The sequence below is a fragment of the Plecotus auritus genome (genome assembly GCF_963455305.1).
Source record: "Plecotus auritus genome assembly, chromosome: 8".
NCBI classification, from domain to species: domain Eukaryota; kingdom Metazoa; phylum Chordata; class Mammalia; order Chiroptera; family Vespertilionidae; genus Plecotus; species Plecotus auritus.
In genome coordinates, this window is record NC_137782.1 from 173,871,613 (window position 1) to 173,891,664 (window position 20,052).

A 20,052-nucleotide genomic window follows, 5' to 3' on the forward strand; every position below is an offset into this window, starting at 1 on the left:
TGGAGATGCAAAGGGAGCAGTGCCGCTCGGGCCTCCCCGCAGCCCCTATGACGCAGCCGTTCAGCACCAACTCCGTTACTATTTCGAGATTGTTTTGTCTTGAGACCTGAACTTGAGAGAGTTGTTACGAGTTTCCCTTTGAGTCTTCACATGGTCAGTTGGCCGGCCGTTTGCAAGCTGCCTCTCCGAGTCATTTCTGAGTTGAGAGCACTCACCTGGGGTTTTCCTTAGCGTGAGGGGTCGTGGCACCAACCGGGGAAGGCCGGTGGGTGGGCTGGAGCTGGGAGACGGGCCGTTCACCTTGCACTCCCGGGTCTTTCCAGAATGTTGAAATGCTCAGCAGCATGGACTCGGCCTCGGTCCGCATCATCAAGCCCTTTCCGGGGCCGCAGACCCCAGGCCGCCTGCAGCCTGCCCCCGTGATGCCGCTGGTGCCTGTAGCCCCCAAACTGGACCACCAGCGGATGGACACCATCCAGGAGGACCCCAGCACGGACTCGCACGTGGACGAGGACGGCTTTGAGAAGGACCCCTTCCCGAACAGCAGCACGGCCGCCAAGTCGTTTGAGGACCTCACGGGCCACCCGGTGACGAGAAGCGAGAAGGCCTCGTCCTTCAAGCTGCAGCGGCAGAACCGTGTCGACAGCAAAGAGACGGAGTGCTAGTTCGGGGGGGCGCCCTGAGCTCTGCCCCGCGTGCCAAGTGTTTTATGGATTTGACCCACAACCACGCCCAGGTTTTGTGAAGATCTGGGGGAAACAAGGCAGTGACTTCAGCAGGTGCTGGTCACGTGTGTGGACTTCCTGGCATACATGCTTGTGCGGTTGGGCCTTTTCCGTGAGGGGAGCAGGTAAGGTGAATCTGGCTTATTTGAGGCTTTCAGGTTTAGTGTTGGTTTAAAATATCCTTCAGCCTGTGGTGCACAAGCAGGAAATACCGCTGGACTGGGTCCTGAGTATTTACGTTTTTGTAAAGGAACCTTTTCCATCGATGACGGCACTGATGGGGAGAGCGGTTTTCCTTTCACGCAGTGTGGTGGGCATGGCGCTGAGCGGTGACCCGTGAGGTTAACTGGAACACGGAGTAATTTATTTTTCTGCCCTCAAGTAAAGATGGGGAAGGTCAGACTGGGCTGTGTGGTACCTCCACGCGTGGGCTCTGGTTCTCGGTCCTACCCCGCGCCTGCAGCAGGGAGAAGACCCTCCCAGTTCGGGAGCGACCTGGGTTAGTGTCTTCAGAATTCCCAGGGCAGTGCTTCGGGCTGAGCAGTCTCGTTTACAGTGAGGCCCGAGGAGCAGCCGCATTACGGAACCTGCCCTGGGTGAGGCCGCCTTTGCTGGGCAGGTTTTCTGTTTCACGAGAGCTGGACCTCAGCTGTGGGCGCCTCTGGGCCAGCAGCGGCCGGCGGCCCACAGCACTGCCTCCCTAGGCTCCCAGTGCCCTTCGGTCTGTCCACCTGGCAGCTCCAGCCTTCCAGCCGCTCTGCCCAGAAGCAGTGGCCCTCCGGCGGCAGCCCCTCCTGGCTGAGGAGCCAGAGGAGGTCTGGAGCCAGGGCTCGGTGCAGGGAGGGGCCGTGCCTCGAGGGAAGGGTCACTGTTGCCTCCATAGGAGAGGCTGCGTTTGACCTGGGGACGCTTGGGGGCCTGCTGAGGGCCAGCGTCCATGCTGGTGGAGTCGGGGTGCCTCTGGGAGGCTCCTCAGATGCCTCACAGCTTGAGCCGTCGGCACCCGGGGTGCCTGGACGTGCGGTGAGGGCGCTGCTGCGCCGTCCTCCCTGAGCCCGGGGCCTGGGACTGGGGAGCAGGGCCGGTTCCTCTGGGCATCGCTGACGGCAGGGAACCGGGCTTCCTGGGGGTGGCAGTTCCTTTTTGGGGTGGCCTCAGGGTGAGATCTGGAGGGGCCCGCTGCCCTTCACTCCTCAGAGCTGTATTTTGGGGCCTTGGAGGCTGGGGTGGCTCCGCCATGTCACACTGCGGGCTCGGACTGCTGTCCAGGCTGTCCGCCGAGTTGCTCAGGCCCGACGGGCTCGTCCCCTTACTCTTGCGGTCCCGGCTGTCAGCCAGGTATCCCGGGCAGACTCGGTGCTGCCCCGCGCTGTGACTGAGGGCCGGCTCTGCCGTGGTGGGGCCTGTCTCCCCTGCATCGGCGTGGCCTCGGGGTGACAGCCCCTGCGAGTGATGCTCACACACCCGTGGTGCCGACTGCGCGTGGCTGTTTGCATCGCTTCCGGCTGCAGGACTCTGGACGGAGTGCACTCGCTGTGTGAAGGAGAAGTCATCGGGAATTCTGACTTCCTTAAAATTCTAGTTAAAAGCTTCTCCCCTGTAAGTCCAGAAATGTGCTCATCAGCCAACATGTTTAATGAGTAACTTGTAAACTTTGAGGGCAATTAACCAAACCTGTGACAAATGGTGTCTTTTTTCCTAAGGATGTTTGTTACACAGATACCTGTTACACTAATACTTGAACTTGTACCTTGTGGTTTTGCTGTCTTTTAACTAGTCGCCATATTCTTATATTTTAGTTACACTTTTGGAATCTGATGGAAGGTGAGTGGGTGTATGTGTGAGTGAAGCAGTTCCCAGCTGAATGTAAAACCATTTTTTTATAAAATCAACTTTTTAAAAAATAAAACTGTCTTTGACCTTTTTTTCCGCATATAGCCTCCCCCAGCTGCTCAGGGTGTATGCTGTAGCGGTGGCGCTGGTGGCACCTGCACTGAAAATATTAAATAGCAAAACATACTCGGGGCCAAGCTTCCCGGGGAGTTACAGCGCTTCTACTCATCCTGGTACAGATGTCAGTGTTTGGTCCAGGGTCACGGGCAGAGGTCAAGCTTGAGCAGACACTCTCTTGGATCAGGTGGCTTGGCGCCCTGCCGCGTCCCGTTCCCTCAGCCTCGTGCTCTGGGCCGAAAGGTCCCATCTCCGAGCAGACCGAGCTCTGGGCCGAGTGGTCCCGTCTCCGAGCAGACCGAGCTCTGGGCCGAATGGTCCCGTCTCCGAGCAGACCGAGCTCTGGGCCGAAAGGTCCCGTCTCCGAGCAGACCGAGCTCTGGGCCGAAAGGTCCCGTCTCCGAGCAGACCGAGCTCTGGGCCGAAAGGTCCCGTCTCCGAGCAGACCGAGCTCTGGTCTTGCTTCGGCCACGTCTCGCCAGTGAGGGAGCAGCAGCGGCAGGGAGGACACCTTCTTCTCCATCCGGGGCCAGAAGTGGGAGAACAAACCCGTTTCCCTCTGGGGACAAGTGGAGGCCATCGGACCAGTAGGGTGCGAAGTCCTGCGAGGGGAGAGGGGCTGTTCCAGGTGGCGCTAGTCCTCCCGGGACCGCGTGGCACCGCCAGGCTCCGTGCACAGGCTCCGCCAGTGGCCACAGCCCTTGGCAGTAGCGGACGGGCAGTTCCAGCTGCAGCTCCCCACGCCTCACGGGAGGACCTGAGCCCCCTCCAGGCCATCGGGTCAGGCTGACCGCGTGAGCACGGGGCGTCCGTGTGGCCTACAGAACGGACATGGGGCGAGGCCGGGGCATCCTTGCCTCTTAGTCTAAGTGTTAAATGGACAGGCAAGTTACTAGGAGGAAAGAACGAGAACAGTGATGCTGGAAGGCCAGGGTCAGTCCCCGCGCCATTAGAGCCCTGTCTCCCGTGTCGAGTCTTCCTGAGCCCTCGTGTTCCAGCCTCCGCTGTGCGGATCAGGTGGCCTCCCTGGAGCCCTCTCAGCTCTGGGTCTCAGCATCACACCCGGAAGGACCGGGGAGCGACTCCTCCTCCCCAGCAGCACTGCTTTCCTACCCAGAACCGGCTGCTGCTCGGGCCGGGCTCCCGGGAGCACAGGTGTCCGCGGTGGGCCCCAGGAGCGGACTGCTGGGCCCTCGGTGAGTGCACGCTTCCCCGTGTGGAAACCGTCCGGAGGGGCCGGCCCGTTCCGCACGGGACCGGATGGTTACCTTTCATGTTGATAGTGGGCTTTCTGGACTTAAAACAATTGGCACTACATCTCTCGAAATACAGATTTCAGCTGATGGCACATTCTCCTTAGATACATCGTTTGCCGGGTAACGACTTCCAGCTCCCCGTGCCGTGCCAGAAAGGACGTGGCCTGGCTGCTCTCCAGTGGGAGCCGCTGACTGCTCGCTGGTTCACCCTGTGCTGACCCTGACCGTCACCGGGGCTCCTGCTGCAGCTGAGGAGCCGGGCAGGTGCCGGGCCTGCACGCTGTCCCAGAGCCTCATCTGTCTTACCTACTGCGGCCCCAAACCAGAGGCACCAGACAGCCAAGGCCGCTCAGAGTGTGACGGCCTTGTTGTTAGCGTGCCGGACCGGCCAAGGCCACCCGGAGCGAAGGCTAAGGTACCATAACAGGTGCCAGGACACGGTGCACTGTGCCCTCTGGAGCCCGAAACATGGTGTTAGTATCGGCACGAGGCCTTCTTTGTCTCAGAAGTGCAATACGGTTACTGGTTACTGGCCAGCGAGGACGTGAGGCTGCAGGAGAGGGAGCTGAGAAGCTGGGGCAGTTCCCTGTGAGCCGAGACCAGCCGGGGTGCCGGGCAGGGGAGACAGGCGAGGCGGCGAGGCGGTCGCGCTAGGGAGAGCTCGGGCGCTGTTGCCGTGTAGAGCTGTCCGTCTCGGCAGCGTGCGGCGGCTCAGACCATAGCTGTGGGTGCGGAGATGAATGCTGCTACGTGGGAAGGACATGCATTTGCCAGCCGGGTCCGGCCGCCCGCACGCACTTGGCTGTGAAGAGCTGTTCTGTCTAATGGCGTATGGCCGCTGGCTCCTGCAGTGAAGGCTCGTCCTTACATACTCTCAGCTTCTCCTGGCTTCTCCGTCTAGAGGCCCAGCCCAGGCAGAGGGCCCGGACCCGGCAGTGGGCAGCGAGCAGGGCCCGAGGAGGAACCTGCTCCCGTGTGGGCGGGGAGCGTTCAGAAGCACACGGACTCGGCGCGGCTCAGAGCGGTGGCTGGGCTCTGGCTGACCGGACACCCACTCAGAGCCACTCGCAGCTGAGTCACGCCTGTGGAACCCTGCTCGCCCAGAAGGACCGAGCAAGCCCCCATACCTGACCGTCCTCCTGCATCAGGGCCCACAGGTCCAGCACGTCAGTCCCACAGTCTCGGGCTGCCTGTAAGCAGGTGCTGGCGTAGTCACCAACCATGTTCAGGCGATGGAACGTGCCCTTTGGAGAAGGGAGACGGCGGCAGCAGATAAACTCCAGCACGGGCCCTCGGCAGGTTCTGACCGGGACGGTTTCTCAGCTCAATAAACAGGCACAGACTTAGGGGCCAGACTCGGACCAGCCTGGGGGCCGAGAAAGACCAGGACAGGCCTTGCCGGCTACTCCCAGCAGAGGACGAGGAGCCTCGTGGCCCCCAGGGCCTCCTGACGCGGAGCAGAGGCCCCGGGCAGGAAAGGCCCGGGTGGCCGGGCTGCAGGCTAGTCGGGCACGCTGTAGAGGAATGCTGTGCTGACCCGAACTCATACATGTTCGCAGAAGCTACTGCGGTACCGGGGGAATCACGGTAGACGGGCAAGCGGAAAGGTAAGAGTCGGGAGGGACTGCAGAGGTCACAGGCTCACGCAGGGCTCAGTGAACTTGCTCTGCGAAGGGCTGGGTAGCAGGCACTTCAGGCTTGGCGAGCGGTCGTCTCTGTTGGCAGCTAGTCAGCCTGCCCGTCGCTCAAAGGAGCCGCAGAGACGACACAAACCAGCAGGCATGGCTGTCTTCCAACCGCGTCCTCGGTGTGCCCAGACGAAGGTGGCGGCTCTCACACCTGAGTGCGCCCCGCCTCCCCAGCTCTCACTCAGCAGGTGGGCTGGGACGGCCCAAGAACTGGCACTGCTACCAGGTTCCCAGGGGTGCCGACCTGCTGGTTAAGAACCGTGCCCGATGGCTCCTCATCCGGTTAACACCAAAGAAAGAAGCAGGGTTACCACCAGGACTCAGGACCCAAATGAAACCGACCTCAGAACGCCTCCTGTGCTCTCGATGCTGTTTCTATTCCCCTCCGAGGCACGGGCAGCTCTAACCGCCCCCCTGGCCCTCGGCTCAGCCAGAGCCTTTCCTGTAGCGAAGGACTTACTACCTGACCAGCAACCCCCGAGGCAGCGACACCGTGTGAGAAGCCCAGGCCTTTCACCCTAGCCCCCCTCCCTGTGCTCTCCCTCCTCCCCAGCCCCTGCTCCAGCGCTGTCAGCAGGCCTGTAGTCACACCTGTGTTACACCCCATCGCCTTGCCGCCAACACTACCCCCGTCTCCCTCACTGGCCCAGGCTCTGGGCCTTTCTGTACCCTGAGCACCGGTCAGGTCCTGGCCCAGGGTGTAAGGATGGACAGCGTGTGGGGCAGAAGCCTGGAGCTGGGGTGCCCAACAGCTGCCTGCAGTCCCTCAACCACGCCAAGGGAAGCGCCCTTGCACTTGAGCGCCTGTGCGGTGAGCCTGCAGGGGAGCCTTTGTTTTGGGGAAACCCAGGTCCCACGTTGCCAAAGGCAGGTGTCACAGATGTGGCAGAGTGAAGCAAGGACCACAGACGGCAATGGGCAAGGCACCGCCCACGGCTGGGAAGTCAGGAAAACACCCCAGGTGGCCCCGTGTCCAAAGCACAGAGACTCAGCCTCGGCACCACGCCACGCGCAGGACCCAGTCTGTTCTGATGCCGCTCAGCCATCGGCACAGCTCATGGCTGCGGGCCTTGGGAGTTGGGCAATGACAAGGCCCCAAATGCCGGGCCAGCGGCCCAACCTGGCCAAGTGAGGCTCCGACTCCCACGCCAGAAGCCCTGGGTGCGGCCACGCGAGCTGTGCTGCTCTGTAACCTGACCGCACACAGACCCGTGCGGGCGTGCAGGCCCCAGAGCCGCCCAGGCTGGAGCGCCCCCTCGGTCCCCAGGCCCGCCCAGGTCTGGTCACCTTGCGCCAGGCCCTCCTCCTCCCACGCGGCCTCGCAGAGCGGGGGTGGCTGCCCTCGGGGACGTCCGCGGGCCGCAGGCACCGCACCATGCTCTCGGGTTCGCCGCGTCCTCGTCCAGGGGGATGTGCTCTTGGGGCTCTCCTCTGCCCAGATGCAGAGAGAAGTGACAGTAAGGTTAGTGCCGGTCACAAACGCCCACACCCAGGTCACTGGGGAGTCGGGCGGCACCAAGGCCGGAGGGGGAAGGGTTCAAGCACACAGTTCTTCAGAAGGCGGCCTCCAGGGCGCTGCTCCACCTCGGAAGAGCTCCCCCTCCCTGCAGCCACGTGGTAAGAGCCGGTGTGGAGGGAGACTGTCCCGCCCGCGCCTGGCCTTGTCCCTGACCAGCAGTGCCCCGGCACAAACGCTCCAGCTTTCTGAACCCGTTGCCTCACTGGTGAGAAGAGGGTAACGGGGTCTGCCTTACAGGGCGTCTGGGAAAATAAACCGCCAGGTGTGGACAGCACTCAGAACGAGGACCTGCGTGAAGGAAGCACTCAGTTGATCAGCCGTCCCTATTGCAGCTGCAAAGGGTTCTTTCTAGACTAGTGGCCCGGGGCACGGATTCATGCACATTGAAAGGGAATTAATTAGAAGAAATATTTTAATATCGCTATTTGCATCTTGCTAATGAAAAGAAAATAGGATTCCACCGAGTCTCCTATCTACCTACTCCAGGACTTCTGTGAGGACCAAATGAGATGAGGCAGGGAAAACGCTTCACAGACATTTGGTTACAGTGTGAAATGTTTGCACCTGGCGATAAAGCAAGCTGGGTTCCTGGGCTGAAGGAACTGCAAGGAGGCTAGTCGCTGGGGAGAGGAAGCCGGGTGTTGCTACGTGACGTCATTACCCAGCGCCCACATGACCGTTTTGGGCTGGGATGGGCTGTGGGCCGCAGTTTGTGCCATGGGGTCTCGGCAGCATTGGTTGCGATTTGGTGGGTGTTGCTAAAGGGTGGTGGCAGGGCCTGTGTCCCACTTGGGGGAAGCCCAGTGTTGGTTTGTGGGCGCCAGGTCTGCGGTGCCGTTTTTTTGTAAATGGCCAGTGCGCGTCCCAGCAGCTCCTGCATTGAGCGTCTGCCCCCTGGTGGTCCGTGTGCGTCATAGCTACCGGTCGGACGGACGGACACAGCCTTTTATATATACACGTAGATGGGCTCACGCATGAGCACCAAGAGCTCCTCGCACCGTCTGCAAACCCCACGTGACTGACCACAGAAGAAAATCACTCAGAGGCCTCCTGCACCTAGAAAACCTCATTGCCACTTACGTGTGCTTCTTTCCAGTCGTTTCCACGTAGCTACGCATTCTTATTAAAGAGGACTCATTAAAGCCCAATGACCAGATTGTGCCTTTTTTCACGTAACCTTATATTACGAGCACTTCTGTTTCCATAACTAACCCTCAGCAACGTGGGGTGGGGTTGCAGGGCACCCACACCTGATGCTCCTCTCCCCTCACAGCACGGCATCCTGGGCTTGGCTGTGGTGGCTAACACACCTGCCACCTTTCCAGACAAGGGAGGTCCTGGTGCGCGCCCCGCCCCTGCCCCCCAGCTTCCAGAAGATAACGAGCTTGCCCACCAGCAATGCTAGAGTGCGCAGCTGATCCCACACCTGTCAGCTGTTACCGCTCAGGACCCCACACCGTCAGCTGTTACCGCTCAGGACCCCACACCATCAACTATTACCGCTCAGGACCCCACACCGTCAGCTGTCACCGCTCAGGACCCCACACCGTCAGCTGTCACCGCTCAGGACCCCACACCGTCAGCTGTCACCGCTCAGGACCCCACACCGTCAGCTGTCACCGCTCAGGACCCCACACCGTCAGCTGTTACTGCTTAGAATCACTTCCCCATTTGAGTAAAAAATAAACCTGCATAGATGACGAAGCCACAGCCAACATCATACTCAACGGGCAAAAACTAAAACCATTTCCCCTAAGAACAGGAACAAGACAGGGATGCCCAATTTCACCACTCCTGTTTGACATCGTATTGGAAGTATTAGCCATTGTGATTAGACAATAAGAAATAAAAGGCATCTAAATTGGAAAAGAAGTATAATTGTCATTATTCACAGGTGTCATGATGTTTGTATATAGAAAACCCTAAAGACTCCATCAAAAAACTACTAGAATTAATAAATGAATTTGGCAATGTAGGATACAAAATTAACACCCAGAAATCTATGGCTTTTTTAGACACCAATAATGAACTCACAGAAAGAGAAACTAAAAAAACAATCCCATTTACCATTGCAACAAAAAAATTAAGATACCCAGAAATAAATTTAAACAAGGAGGTAAAGGACCTTTACTCAAAATTGCAGGATGCTGAAAAAGATATAGAGGAAGACATAAACAAATGAAAGAATATACCATCATCATGGATTGGTAGAATCAACATCATTAAAATGTTCATCCTACCCAAAGCAATCTATAGATTCAATGCAATCCCCATTAAAATACCAACGGCATATTTCAAAGATCTAGAACAAACTCTCCAAAAATTCATCTGGAATAAAAAAAAAAGACCCCGAATAGCCACAGCAATCCTGAGAAAGAAGAACAAAGTGGGTGGGATCCCAATACCAGATTTCAAGCTTTATTCCAAAGCCACTGTTCTCAAAACTGCCTGGTACTGGCACAAGAACAGACATAGAGACCAATGGAACAGAACAGAGAAGCCAGAAATCGACCCAAACCACTATGCGCAATTAATATTTGACAAAGGAGGCAAGAGCATACAACGGAGTCAAGACAGTCTCTCAGTGAATGGTGTTGGGAAAACTGGACAGATACATGCAAAAGAAAAAAAAAAGAAACTAGACCACCAACTTACACCAGACACAAGAATAAACTCAAAATGGATAAAGGACTTAAACGTAAGACAGGAAACCATAAACATCTTAGAAGAAGCCATAGGCAGCAAAATAGCAGACATTTGTCGTAGCAATATCTTCACCAATACAGCTCCTAGGACAATGGAGACTAAGGAGAGAATGGGACTGCATCAAAATCAAAAGCTTCTGCACAGAAAAGAAACCATCAACAAAACGAGAGAGCCCACTGCCTGGGAGAACACATTTCCCAATGTCATCTCCGATGAGGGTTTAATCTCCAACATTTACAGGGAACTCATACAACTTCACAAAAGGAAGACAACCCAATCAAAAAATGAGCAAAGGACCTAAATAGATACTTTTTGAAAGAAGACAGAAGGAAGGCCGAGAGACACATGAAAACAAGATCAAAGTCACTAATCATCCTAGAGACGCAAATCAAAACGACAATGAGGTACCACCTCACACCTGTCAGAAGGGCAATCATCAACATATCAGCAAACGACATCGTCCTGGAAGTATTATGCGGAGAAAAAGGAACCCTCGTGCACTGCTGGTGGGAATGCAGACTGGTGCAGCCACTGTGGAGAACAGTATGGAGTTTCCTCAAAAAACTAAAAATGGAACTCCCATTTGACCCAGTGATCCCACTTCTAGGAATATATCCCAAGAAACTAGAAACAGGAATCAGAAAGAATGTATGCACCCCTATGTTCATAGCAGCATAATTCACCATAGCTAAGATTTGGAAACAGCCTAAGTGCCCATCAGCAGATGACTGGATTAAAAAACTGTGACATCTACACAATGGAATACTACGCTGCGGTAAAAAAGGAATTCTTACCATTTGCAACAGCATGGATGGAACTGGAGAGCATTATGCTGAGCGAAATAAGCCAGTCGGAGAAAGATAAATATCACATGATCTCACTCATTTGTGGGATATAATGAACAACATAAATGATGAACAAAAACAGACCTAGTCATAGAAGCATGGAACAGACTGTCCAACCTCAGAGGGAAGGCGGGAGGGAGGGGGGTAAGAGATCAACCAGAGGACCTGTGTGCGTGCATGTGAGCATGACCAATGGACACGGACACTGGGGGTGGGGGGGTGGGAACGGGGGGAGGGCATGTGCTGGGGGATGGGGGCGGCCAGGGAGAGGTCAATGGGGGGACAAGGAAAGGTATTTAAACAAGAAAGAACTAAAAAATAAAATAAACCCACAAAGTTCTTTGTAACTTGCATTTTTTGGATAACTGAAGTGTTCATACATTTCAAACATGTATTGGCTGTTAAATTTCTCCTTGGTGAATTATCTATTCCTGCTTTGCCCATTTTCTATTGGAATTAATGTTTTTCTTGATTTATTCATTAAGGACATTAACTGTTGTCTGCCTATTTTTGCAAATATTTTCCTTACTGTGTTTTTTAATGAACTATTCTAGTTCACAAACTTACTTTCTTCCTTTGCTATTTCCTCCATTGTTTTTATGCTTAATGTTTTTTCTGTCCTAAACTTGATAAATTCACCATTTTTTAAAAGTTCTGGCTTGGGAGTTTTGTTTTCTTCTGGTTTAGATGTTCAGTGAAGACAGAACTTCACTCTTCCCCAAACAGTGAGCCTGCGGTCTCCACGGCCACCTGTAATTATATCCTCTTTCTCCCGCCTCCCAGAGGGGGCCACCCCCCCCACGTGGGGCGTCTACGGCAGCAGGCCATGCCGCTGCTGTGGGAGGAGCGGGGCCCTGGGAGAACCTCTAGGGGGGACACCCAGCTTCCTCCGGCCACGCAGGCTTCTCCTCACCCGGGCCCATCACTCAGGTTCCCGGCTGCGCCTGGGTCTGGGCGCCCTGAGCCGCTCCTTCCATCAATAAGACGCAGCTGCCAGGCGCAGCCCGAGGCCCCTGCTGCCCGCGACGGCAACTCAGAGGAAAGAGCCGGGGAGACAACTCAGAGGAAAGAGCCGGGGAGACGGGAGGGGGCACCCTCACCACCCCCTCCCTCCCGCCCCCTCCCCGCCCTCAGGGAGCTCACTGCCCTCCGCACTGAACGTCCCCCTCAGGGGTAAGTAACCAGAACATACATGTACGTTTGCTGTAACAGGGAAACGAACCAGGAAAATACAAACACGCCTTCACCTTTTAACGCACTGTCACTGGCACCAAAGAAAATATAACTGCCCCGGGGCTGTCCAAACATTCCCTTTCCCAGTTAATCCTGGAAGGGTAGTTCTGGCCCATCTAGTACTACAGCCTGAAAAGCCACGATTCAGAACATCACATTTTCTGAAATGAAAAGTTAAAACAAGCTTAAAGATGAATTTCAGACAAGGCCCTTGCAGTCTCCTAACCAAGCCGCTGTGAGGCGGGTGCTCCCGGCGGGCGGCCTGCTCTGCCTGCCCTCGCTCTCTGCCCAGGGCAACAGCTGAGCGCTGCTCTTGTCCTGCCACCGCAGAGGCGCGTCACACCCTCAGGGGGTGCTGGGTAATCACCACAGGGGGCGTTAGTCCGCAGAGGGTGCTGGGTAACCACCGCAGGGGGCGTTAGTCCGCAGAGGGTGCTGGGTAATCACCACAGGGGGCGTTAGCCCGCAGAGGGTGCTGGGTAACCACCGCAGGGGGCGTTAGTCCGCAGAGGGTGCTGGGTAATCACCACAGGGGGCGTTAGCCCGCAGAGGGTGCTGGGTAACCACCGCAGAGGGCGTTAGTCCGCAGAGGGTGCTGGGTAATCACCACAGGGGGCGTTAGCCCGCAGAGGGTGCTGGGTAACCACCGCAGAGGGGCGTTAGTCCGCAGAGGGTGATGGGTAACCACCACAGGGGGCGTTAGCCCTCAGAGGGTGATGGGTAACCACCGCAGGGGGCGTTAGCCCGCAGAGGGTGATGGGTAACCACCGCAGGGGGCATTAGCGTGCGGAGGGTGATGGGTAACCACCGCAGGGGGGCGTTAGTCTGCAGAGGGTGATGGGTAACCACCACAGGGGGCGTTAGTCCGCAGAGGGTGATGGGTAATCACCACAGGGGAGCGTTAGTCCGCAGAGGGTGATGGGTAACCACCGCAGGGGGGCGTTAGTCCGCGGAGGGTGATGGGTAACCACCGCAGGGGGCGTTAGTCCGCGGAGGGTGATGGGTAATCACCACAGGGGAGCGTTAGTCCGCAGAGGGTGATGGGTAACCACCACAGGGGGCGTTAGTCCGCAGAGGGTGATGGGTAATCACCACGGGGGGCGTTAGTCCGCGGAGGGTGATGGGTAACCACCGCAGGGGGCGTTAGTCCGCGGAGGGTGATGGGTAATCACCGCAGGGGGGCGTTAGTCCGCGGAGGGTGATGGGTAACCACCGCAGGGGGCGTTAGTCCGCGGAGGGTGATGGGTAACCACCGCAGGGGGCGTTAGTCCGCAGACCGCTGGTTTCAGGCATGGCACAAGGCGCTTTTAAAATGGAGTTGACAGCAGACAGGTATCAACCTGAGCAAGTATCATAGGTAGAAAGTCTCTAAGAAGCTGCTCTTGTAATTACTCTTTTTTTTTTTTAATATATTTTATTGATATTTCACAGAGAGGAAGGGAGAGGGATAGAGAGCTAGAAACATCGATGAGAGAGAAACATCGATCAGGTGCCTCCTGCACACCTCCCACTGGGGATGTGCCCGCAACCAAGGTACATGCCCTTGACCGGAATCGAACCCGGGACCCTTCAGTCTGCAGGCCGACGCTCTATCCACTGAGCCAAACCGGTTTCGGCCATTGTAATTACTCTTAATTCCGAAAAATAACAAGCTTCTAATTAAGTGGCTTCCAGCACTCACACCTGTACACTATCAATTGCGATCTTAGTGCTAAAATGAACTATTTACCAGCCTATGTGGTGAAACATTTAAAACTCCCGGGGCTCCTCAGGCCGTTGGAATAATTAGCTTTTCAACACCTTCCCTCTGTCCAGAAGAGGCTAACGGAGCAATGAACGGGCGCTGGCTCCGGAAGGTCAAACACGGGCTGTTCCAGGCGGCCCGCCTCAGCAAGCGCAGGTGAGCTGCCTGGGCCGCCAGCACCTGGGCAGGCGCCGTTGCCACCGGCTCCCGAGCCTCGGCCCTGCAGCAGCCCCCGCCCGCCTCAGCCTCAGGTGTGGCCTGTCGCTTAGTGTTCTCGGCGGAACGTGGGCAGGAGCATAAAAGCCCTCCGCGTTGCAGCAGGATCGGGGAAGCTCCTGGAACAGTCTCGGCAGCTGGGAGCCTCCGCAGGAGGCAGCTGTGTCACCCCCAGCCCGCACCCCGGATTTTACAGAAGAAGACGGAGGGATGGAAGGGTACCTGCATGTTTTCAGATTAAGCCCACTTAAATAAAGCAAGCATTTAGGACGAGAAAAAGCGGGGTCCACTTTTCATTTCCTAGTTTAGGGGATAAAAAGAGAGGAGAAAGTGAAGACTTTTTAAACACATTTCACATTCAGAAATAAAACCTGTGTTCTTGTGTTATATTGATGAAGATTATCAAGTAATGATAAGCACATGTCTTCTGACGGAGGAAGAGGCCAAATTCCTGCTGGTCAGTTTACTGAGACCCAAACACAGACACGTGTGTCTGTTTCTATTTTGTAAAATACGTTTTATTGGTTTCAGAGAGGAAGAGAGAGAGGGAATCACGGATTGGCTGCCTCTGCACGTTGGACCGAGCCCACAACCCAGGCATGTGCCCTGACGGGAATCGAACCTGGGACCCTTCCGCCCGCAGGCCGACGCTCTATCCACCGAGCCAAACCGGCTAGGGCTTCTCTCTACTGTTCTTAATCTGGAAAATATTTCTACATATATATTTTAACCTCTTTTAAAATTTTGTACTTTTTCTTAACCAATTTTTAAATATTTTTTATTGATTTTTATTTTTTTTTAGAGAGAGGGAGGGGGAGAGAGAGAGAAACATTGATGGGAGAGAAACATCCAGAGGCGGCCTCCTGCACGCCCCCTACTGGGCATCAAGCCCTGAAACCCCGGCATGTGCCCTGACCCGGAATCCAGCTGGTGCCTGCTGAGCCACACCAGCCAGGCTGTTTTACCCTCTTGAATTGGGACACTGTCTCCCTGTTCACCAATTCCTCAGCATACACTTCCAATACCAACATCATTACTATTTCTGATATAAAGAGAATTTTGGAGGAAAAAACCCTCTATCGAAACTTTGTGTTAAGCATCTATTCTGCATTCTTGCAACTGCACGCACTAATCACTGAAGTCATACCCACCGCACTGCCCGGGAAGGACTTGTCGCCTCTGCGCGGTGAATGGCTTAATGCATTTCCCACGGCTTACAGGGTTCGAGCTCACCTGGTGGCAAAGTTCTTTCTCCTGAACCCTGAGGACCGGCCCTTCCTCCTCTGCAACCCCGTACACACAGACCAGCAAAGACTGAAAGGGCACGGGTCCCTCTCTCTCTTCCTGAGATGCGACTCATTTTCCATCCGTCAGCCCTCAAGTACCAGTCCTGGCCAGCTGGTCAGAGTGTAGCCCAGATACGCCCAGGTTGCGGGTTCGATCCCTGGTCAGGGCACAAACCAGAACCAACCACTGGATGCCTAAATAAGTGGAACAAAAAATGGATGTTTCTCTCTAAAAGCAAGTAATAAAATAAACATTAAAAAAAAAACAGCACTGCCGAAACCGGTTTGGCTCAGTGGATAGAACGTCGGCTTGCGGACTCAAGGGTCCCGGGTTCGATTCCGGTCAAGGGCATGTACCTTGGTTGCGGGCACATCCCCAGTGGGGAGTGTGCAGGAGGCATCTCTCTCATTGATGTTTCTAAATCTCTATCCCTCTCCCTTCCTCTCTGTAAAAAATCAATAAAATATATTTAAAAAAAAACACACAAAAAACCCCCAGCACTGCTCACCTGACCAGCTTGTCAGCCAGGGATGCACCCCATCCACGCTGCTGGAGAGAAAACTGGAGAAAAAGCAGCCCATTAGCACTGGTCCATGTCATGAGGCCATTGCGGTCAGCGGTTCCCCTCTGCGCCTTGGCACCCCCGGAGCTGGCCTTCCGCTCTGCTCCGCTCCGGGTCAGGCAGGGTCACACCGCAGCCCACCCTGGCCACACGAGCAGTTTCCTTTCCTTCTCCATCAGCTGGACGTGGCCAGCTGCCTACATGCTGTGCAAACCTGGTACCAGTCGCTTATCTAGAAAAGCGGCTTCAGAAACCTGGCACAGTCCCTCCGCACAACGGCATGTCGAGCTGGGAAATGAAATCCCGTTGCACTCCCTTCCCACCGTTGCAAGCACCAAGGGTGACTCCTTACAGAACTCGGGTGCACAGCTGACCGACATCCCCCTGGATCCGGAAAGCCCTCCTGCCCCGATGCCCCGAAGTGTCCCCCACTCCTGGCACAGACACAGAAAACCGCTTAGGAGTGACGTCTGGATGTTGGGGAGTGAATTTTTAACACGCACCCCCTCGCTGAAGAACACGTGTTTCAGAATATTTTCCCCAACGTGAGCTGACATGATCTCGGACGACAATATGTGCTTTATTCTCGGAGGCATTTTCTTGGGGCTCAGCCTGTTCCTCCCGAGGCCGCAGGGGGACGGCTCGGCGTTCCCTGCCCGGCACGGGCTGCGCCGGGCCTCGCGGACACCCAGCGCCGATGGCGCCGATGGCGCCGATGGTGCCGGAGCGCTCAAGCTCGTGCGGCGGGAAGAACCGCCGCCGCCAGGAAGATTCGGAGCCGGCGCGCCTCGACTCTTCCCCTAACGCCCCGACAGGGCAGGGGAGCGCGCCCTCGGCTCCCGCACCTGAGACTAGAGCCTGCGCGCCGGCTGCGGCTCACGCCGCGTCCCCAGGGCCAGGACCTAGACGTGGCGCCGCACAAGCCGTTACCACGGACGCCGGGGCGCAACGCCCACCGAGGTCGGTGCCCAACTGCTCCCGCCTCGGGCGCGCTCAGGCTTCTGGGCGCCGGTGACCCTCGGAGAAGCGGGTCCGCGTGCGGGCGGCACGGCCTTCGGTGAGGAGGCCAAGCCCGCGGCTCTCGGAAGGGCCGTCGCCGAGGACGCCGAGACACCGCCCTCTGAGGGCCGCGCCGGGGCCTGCAGGCGGGCCGGGCCGGGCGGCGGTACCTGGGCGATGGAGTCTCCGAAGAGCAACACCCGAGGCCAGAGCAGAGCGCTCCCGCAGCCCAAGCCCTGGCACAGCGCCATTTCTGGCAGCTGACAGGAACCGCAGGGCGGATATCCGGGCGGGGCGAGCGGTGGGGGCGGAGCTAGGGGCGGAGCAGGGCGGATATCCGGGCGGGGCGAGCGGTGGGGGCGGAGCTAGGGGCAGAGCAGGGCGGATATCCGGGCGGGGCGCGCGGCCGTTTGTTGTACCTGAGCCGTTAGGCGCGGCTGCCGCGCTGCCCGGGAGCCCACCTACCCGCCCTCTGGCCGGGGTCCCGGGTCAGCTCCCCAGCTGGAAGCCAACTCCAAAAGGAGAGGGGTAGGCGCCGCCGTCCGATGCCGGTTGGAATGTTCCAGCAAATGGCGTTGAGCGAGACGACCGGCGGCGGGAGGGACTCCCGGGTGCCCGGCCGCCACGCTCCTAGCATCGTTTCTGTAAATGGTGACCTGTACATCCACGCGCAGCCGCCGGTGGACAGTTGTTGGCTTGAAGGGCCCTAGGAGCTAACCTCAAAGGAAGGGACTCCGGCCTTCAGGCATTTTGGCTCCCGGAGATTTGCTCACTTGGACCCTCCTTGACCGACGGAACCCAGACCGCCGACCCGCAGGAGATGGCTTTCTGAGCGGGCACCCGGCACCCGGCATCCCGGTCCCGTCCTGCCTCCCGCTCGCTCCCGCCTCCCTGCTGACCGAGAGGCCGAGATGGTCTTTGTGACCCGAGTGCACCTGCTCGGGCCGCCGCCTCTTGAATAAACTGGATTTTCCTTCCATCAGCTCCTGTCTCCACTGGTTACTGGCTTTGGAGCCACAGGCAGCTGTCACCAAAGGACTCACCCCGCACACAAGCACCTCTTGCTAAATAAAATCCGTGTGCTCACCCCTTACCGAAGGTGTTTCTGAAAGGGCAGAGACTCCATTTGTGTGCTAGGCCCTTCCTCCTGTCCCCAGAATAACCTCCCTTCCAGAAAAACTACAAGAAAGCAGCTAGGCCCAAACTGGGCTGTACCGTAGCATGCTCCTTCACCCATCAGGTGCCAGGGCCACCTGACAGGTTGAACCGGGCTGAGGTAGGGAGGTGGGGATTGAGAAAAGAAAGAAAGACAGGAGAGCGGGATCGGGAGGACTACAGATCAGGAGAGACTGCAGCAGCTTTATTAACTGCGTAATGCCTTTTGTGCACAGAACACTGAATAGGAGGTCTGTCAAGAGGAATGTATTCTTTGTTCCTCTTAATCTCCAAGGGAGAGACAGAGCAGAAGGACAGATCCTCAGTACAGCAGATCTCAGTGAATAGTTACAGACTTCTTGGTAAGCTATGAAAGGTGGCTCTCATTCCACTGATAACCGCCATCCAAACAAGCCTGGGAAGCTGTGTGGGTAGGGGACAGCCTTGCTAGTCCCTTCAGGTGACCTGGAACTGACCAATCGGGGTCAGCCAACTCAGGGGACCCTCCCTCTGCCCCAGACCCCTATAAAACCTTTGTCCTGTTGAAGCTCTCTCTCTCTCTCCACCTCGCCGCTGCGCCGGTGTGTGTGTGTGTGTGTGTGTGTGTGTGTGGGGACTGAGCTCGAGCTAGCTCGAATAAAGGCTCTTTGCTTTTGCATCGGACTCGGCTCCCTGGTGGTCTTTGGGGATCACGAAATCTGGGCATAACAGTTTCCTCAGGCCCTGGCTGGGGCTCAGTGGTTAGCGTGCGGGCCCAGGACTGAAGGATCCTGGGTTTGATTCTGGTCAAGAGCCCGCTCCCCGGTTTCAGGCGTGATCCCCAGAAGGGGGCGCTGGGGAGGCAGCTCATCCATGTGTGTCTCACATCCATGTGTCTCTCTCCCCGCTCCCTCCCTCTCTGTAAGAATCAATGTGAAACATATCCTCGGGCGAGGATCAACCAAACACAATAATTTACTCATGGCATTTGCTACTGTCGCAGCACTCAGAGGACTCGGGCATGGGGTTTGGCCTCTGGGAGAAGCATTAGGCTCAACTCTGAACACACAGAAAAGTGGGGATGCCCAGGAGCAGGTGGGGTGGGGGTGCAGAATTACCAAGGCAGGGAAAGACTTTTGTTGAAGTTGGCCAGTGGGTAAGATAAGGGTGTGGGGAGATGAGGAATTTGAACAGACCGCGTGGTCAGACCCAGAGTGGGGGAGTGTCGCTAAAGGGACTGGGCAGGGTTCCTGCTGAAACTTGAACCAAGGGGGCCGAGGAGAGCCCGCAAGGCGGGGGCCTTGTCTGAGGAACCTCAGGAGCCTGACTGGTTTGCTCCCAGGAGCCCCGTCACCTCAGCCCCGCAGTGAGTGTGATGGCCATGAGAACGAGCCAGGTTATCCTGAAACGCGCACCAGGTGGAAGCCAGAAGGGCTGGGGAGCCGTGCGTGACGGGAAAGCTGACGTACATACCTTTCACGTGGCCTGGACGGGGGGTGTCCCGCAGGAGACTGGCTGGAGCTGGAGAGGCAGCTGGGGTGACCCAGCGCGACCCAATCTCGAGGCTGGGCGTTCCCGCGCTTCAACTGGAACCACCGGGGGAGCTTCCCAACGCGGCTGCCGGAGGACCCTCACTGCAAACCACCCGACTTCCCACGCTCACACGGGGGCATGTGTCCCGTGCTCCCATGGGCCTCCACCGTGCAGCCAGGTGGAGAGCCCGTCAGGCCAGGCCAGGCGCTGGGACTTCATCGGATCAGAACCAAGTGAAGCCTGAGGGCTCCAGCAGGGGGGCCTGCATCTCACAAACAACTGTTGTGCGCTCCCTTTCCTGAGCCCCAGATGCTGCGTTTACACATGGAAGGCAAGCCCTCCTCCAGCAGAAGGGTGGCCTGGGGCCGGCCCACGCTATCTGAGCTCAGCCTGCACGTGGGAGGTCGGGCTGTAGCCGGAGGGTGGGAAGGCCATGACTTGGACTCAAGGAGCCGCCCTGGAGCGAAGATGGGCGCTTTCAAGAGCAATTTAGAATTCTTACCTCTAAGAGGTGACCCCTGGAGGAGGGACGGGGTAAGGACACGCCCTTCTTGCTGTATATATTCAGGAAGGTATTACTTGTGTATGTTTTGTAGCTTAAACATGAGAATGGCCTGGCCAGTGTGGCTCAGTTGGTTGAGAGCACGGAGAGGTT

At 57.0% G+C, this 20,052-nt stretch overlaps 2 protein-coding genes across 3 annotated transcripts in view; one reads left to right on the top strand and one right to left on the bottom strand.

Moving 5' to 3' along the window:
• The window catches only part of ADAM17 (ADAM metallopeptidase domain 17), a 38,157-nt gene extending 35,537 nt beyond the window's left edge, over positions 1-2,620 (top strand). For both annotated transcript variants that reach the window (XM_080685122.1, XM_080685123.1), the window contains one exon: positions 324-2,620. In XM_080685122.1, coding sequence (XP_080541248.1) covers positions 324-665 — 342 coding nt within the window. In that variant the 3' untranslated portion in view covers positions 666-2,620. The remainder of the gene's footprint in view (positions 1-323) is intronic.
• Positions 1,355-16,981, bottom strand: IAH1 (isoamyl acetate hydrolyzing esterase 1 (putative); the record flags this gene model as incomplete). Its single annotated transcript, XM_080684985.1, is given in 13 exon segments — positions 1,355-1,523; positions 3,086-3,220; positions 3,222-3,277; positions 5,059-5,173; position 5,175; positions 6,907-6,957; positions 6,960-7,004; positions 7,007-7,050; positions 11,927-11,972; positions 11,975-11,998; positions 12,001-12,083; positions 15,678-15,730; positions 16,901-16,981. Coding segments are annotated over 13 exon segments (903 nt in total).
• Positions 16,982-20,052: the final 3,071 nt, after the last annotated feature.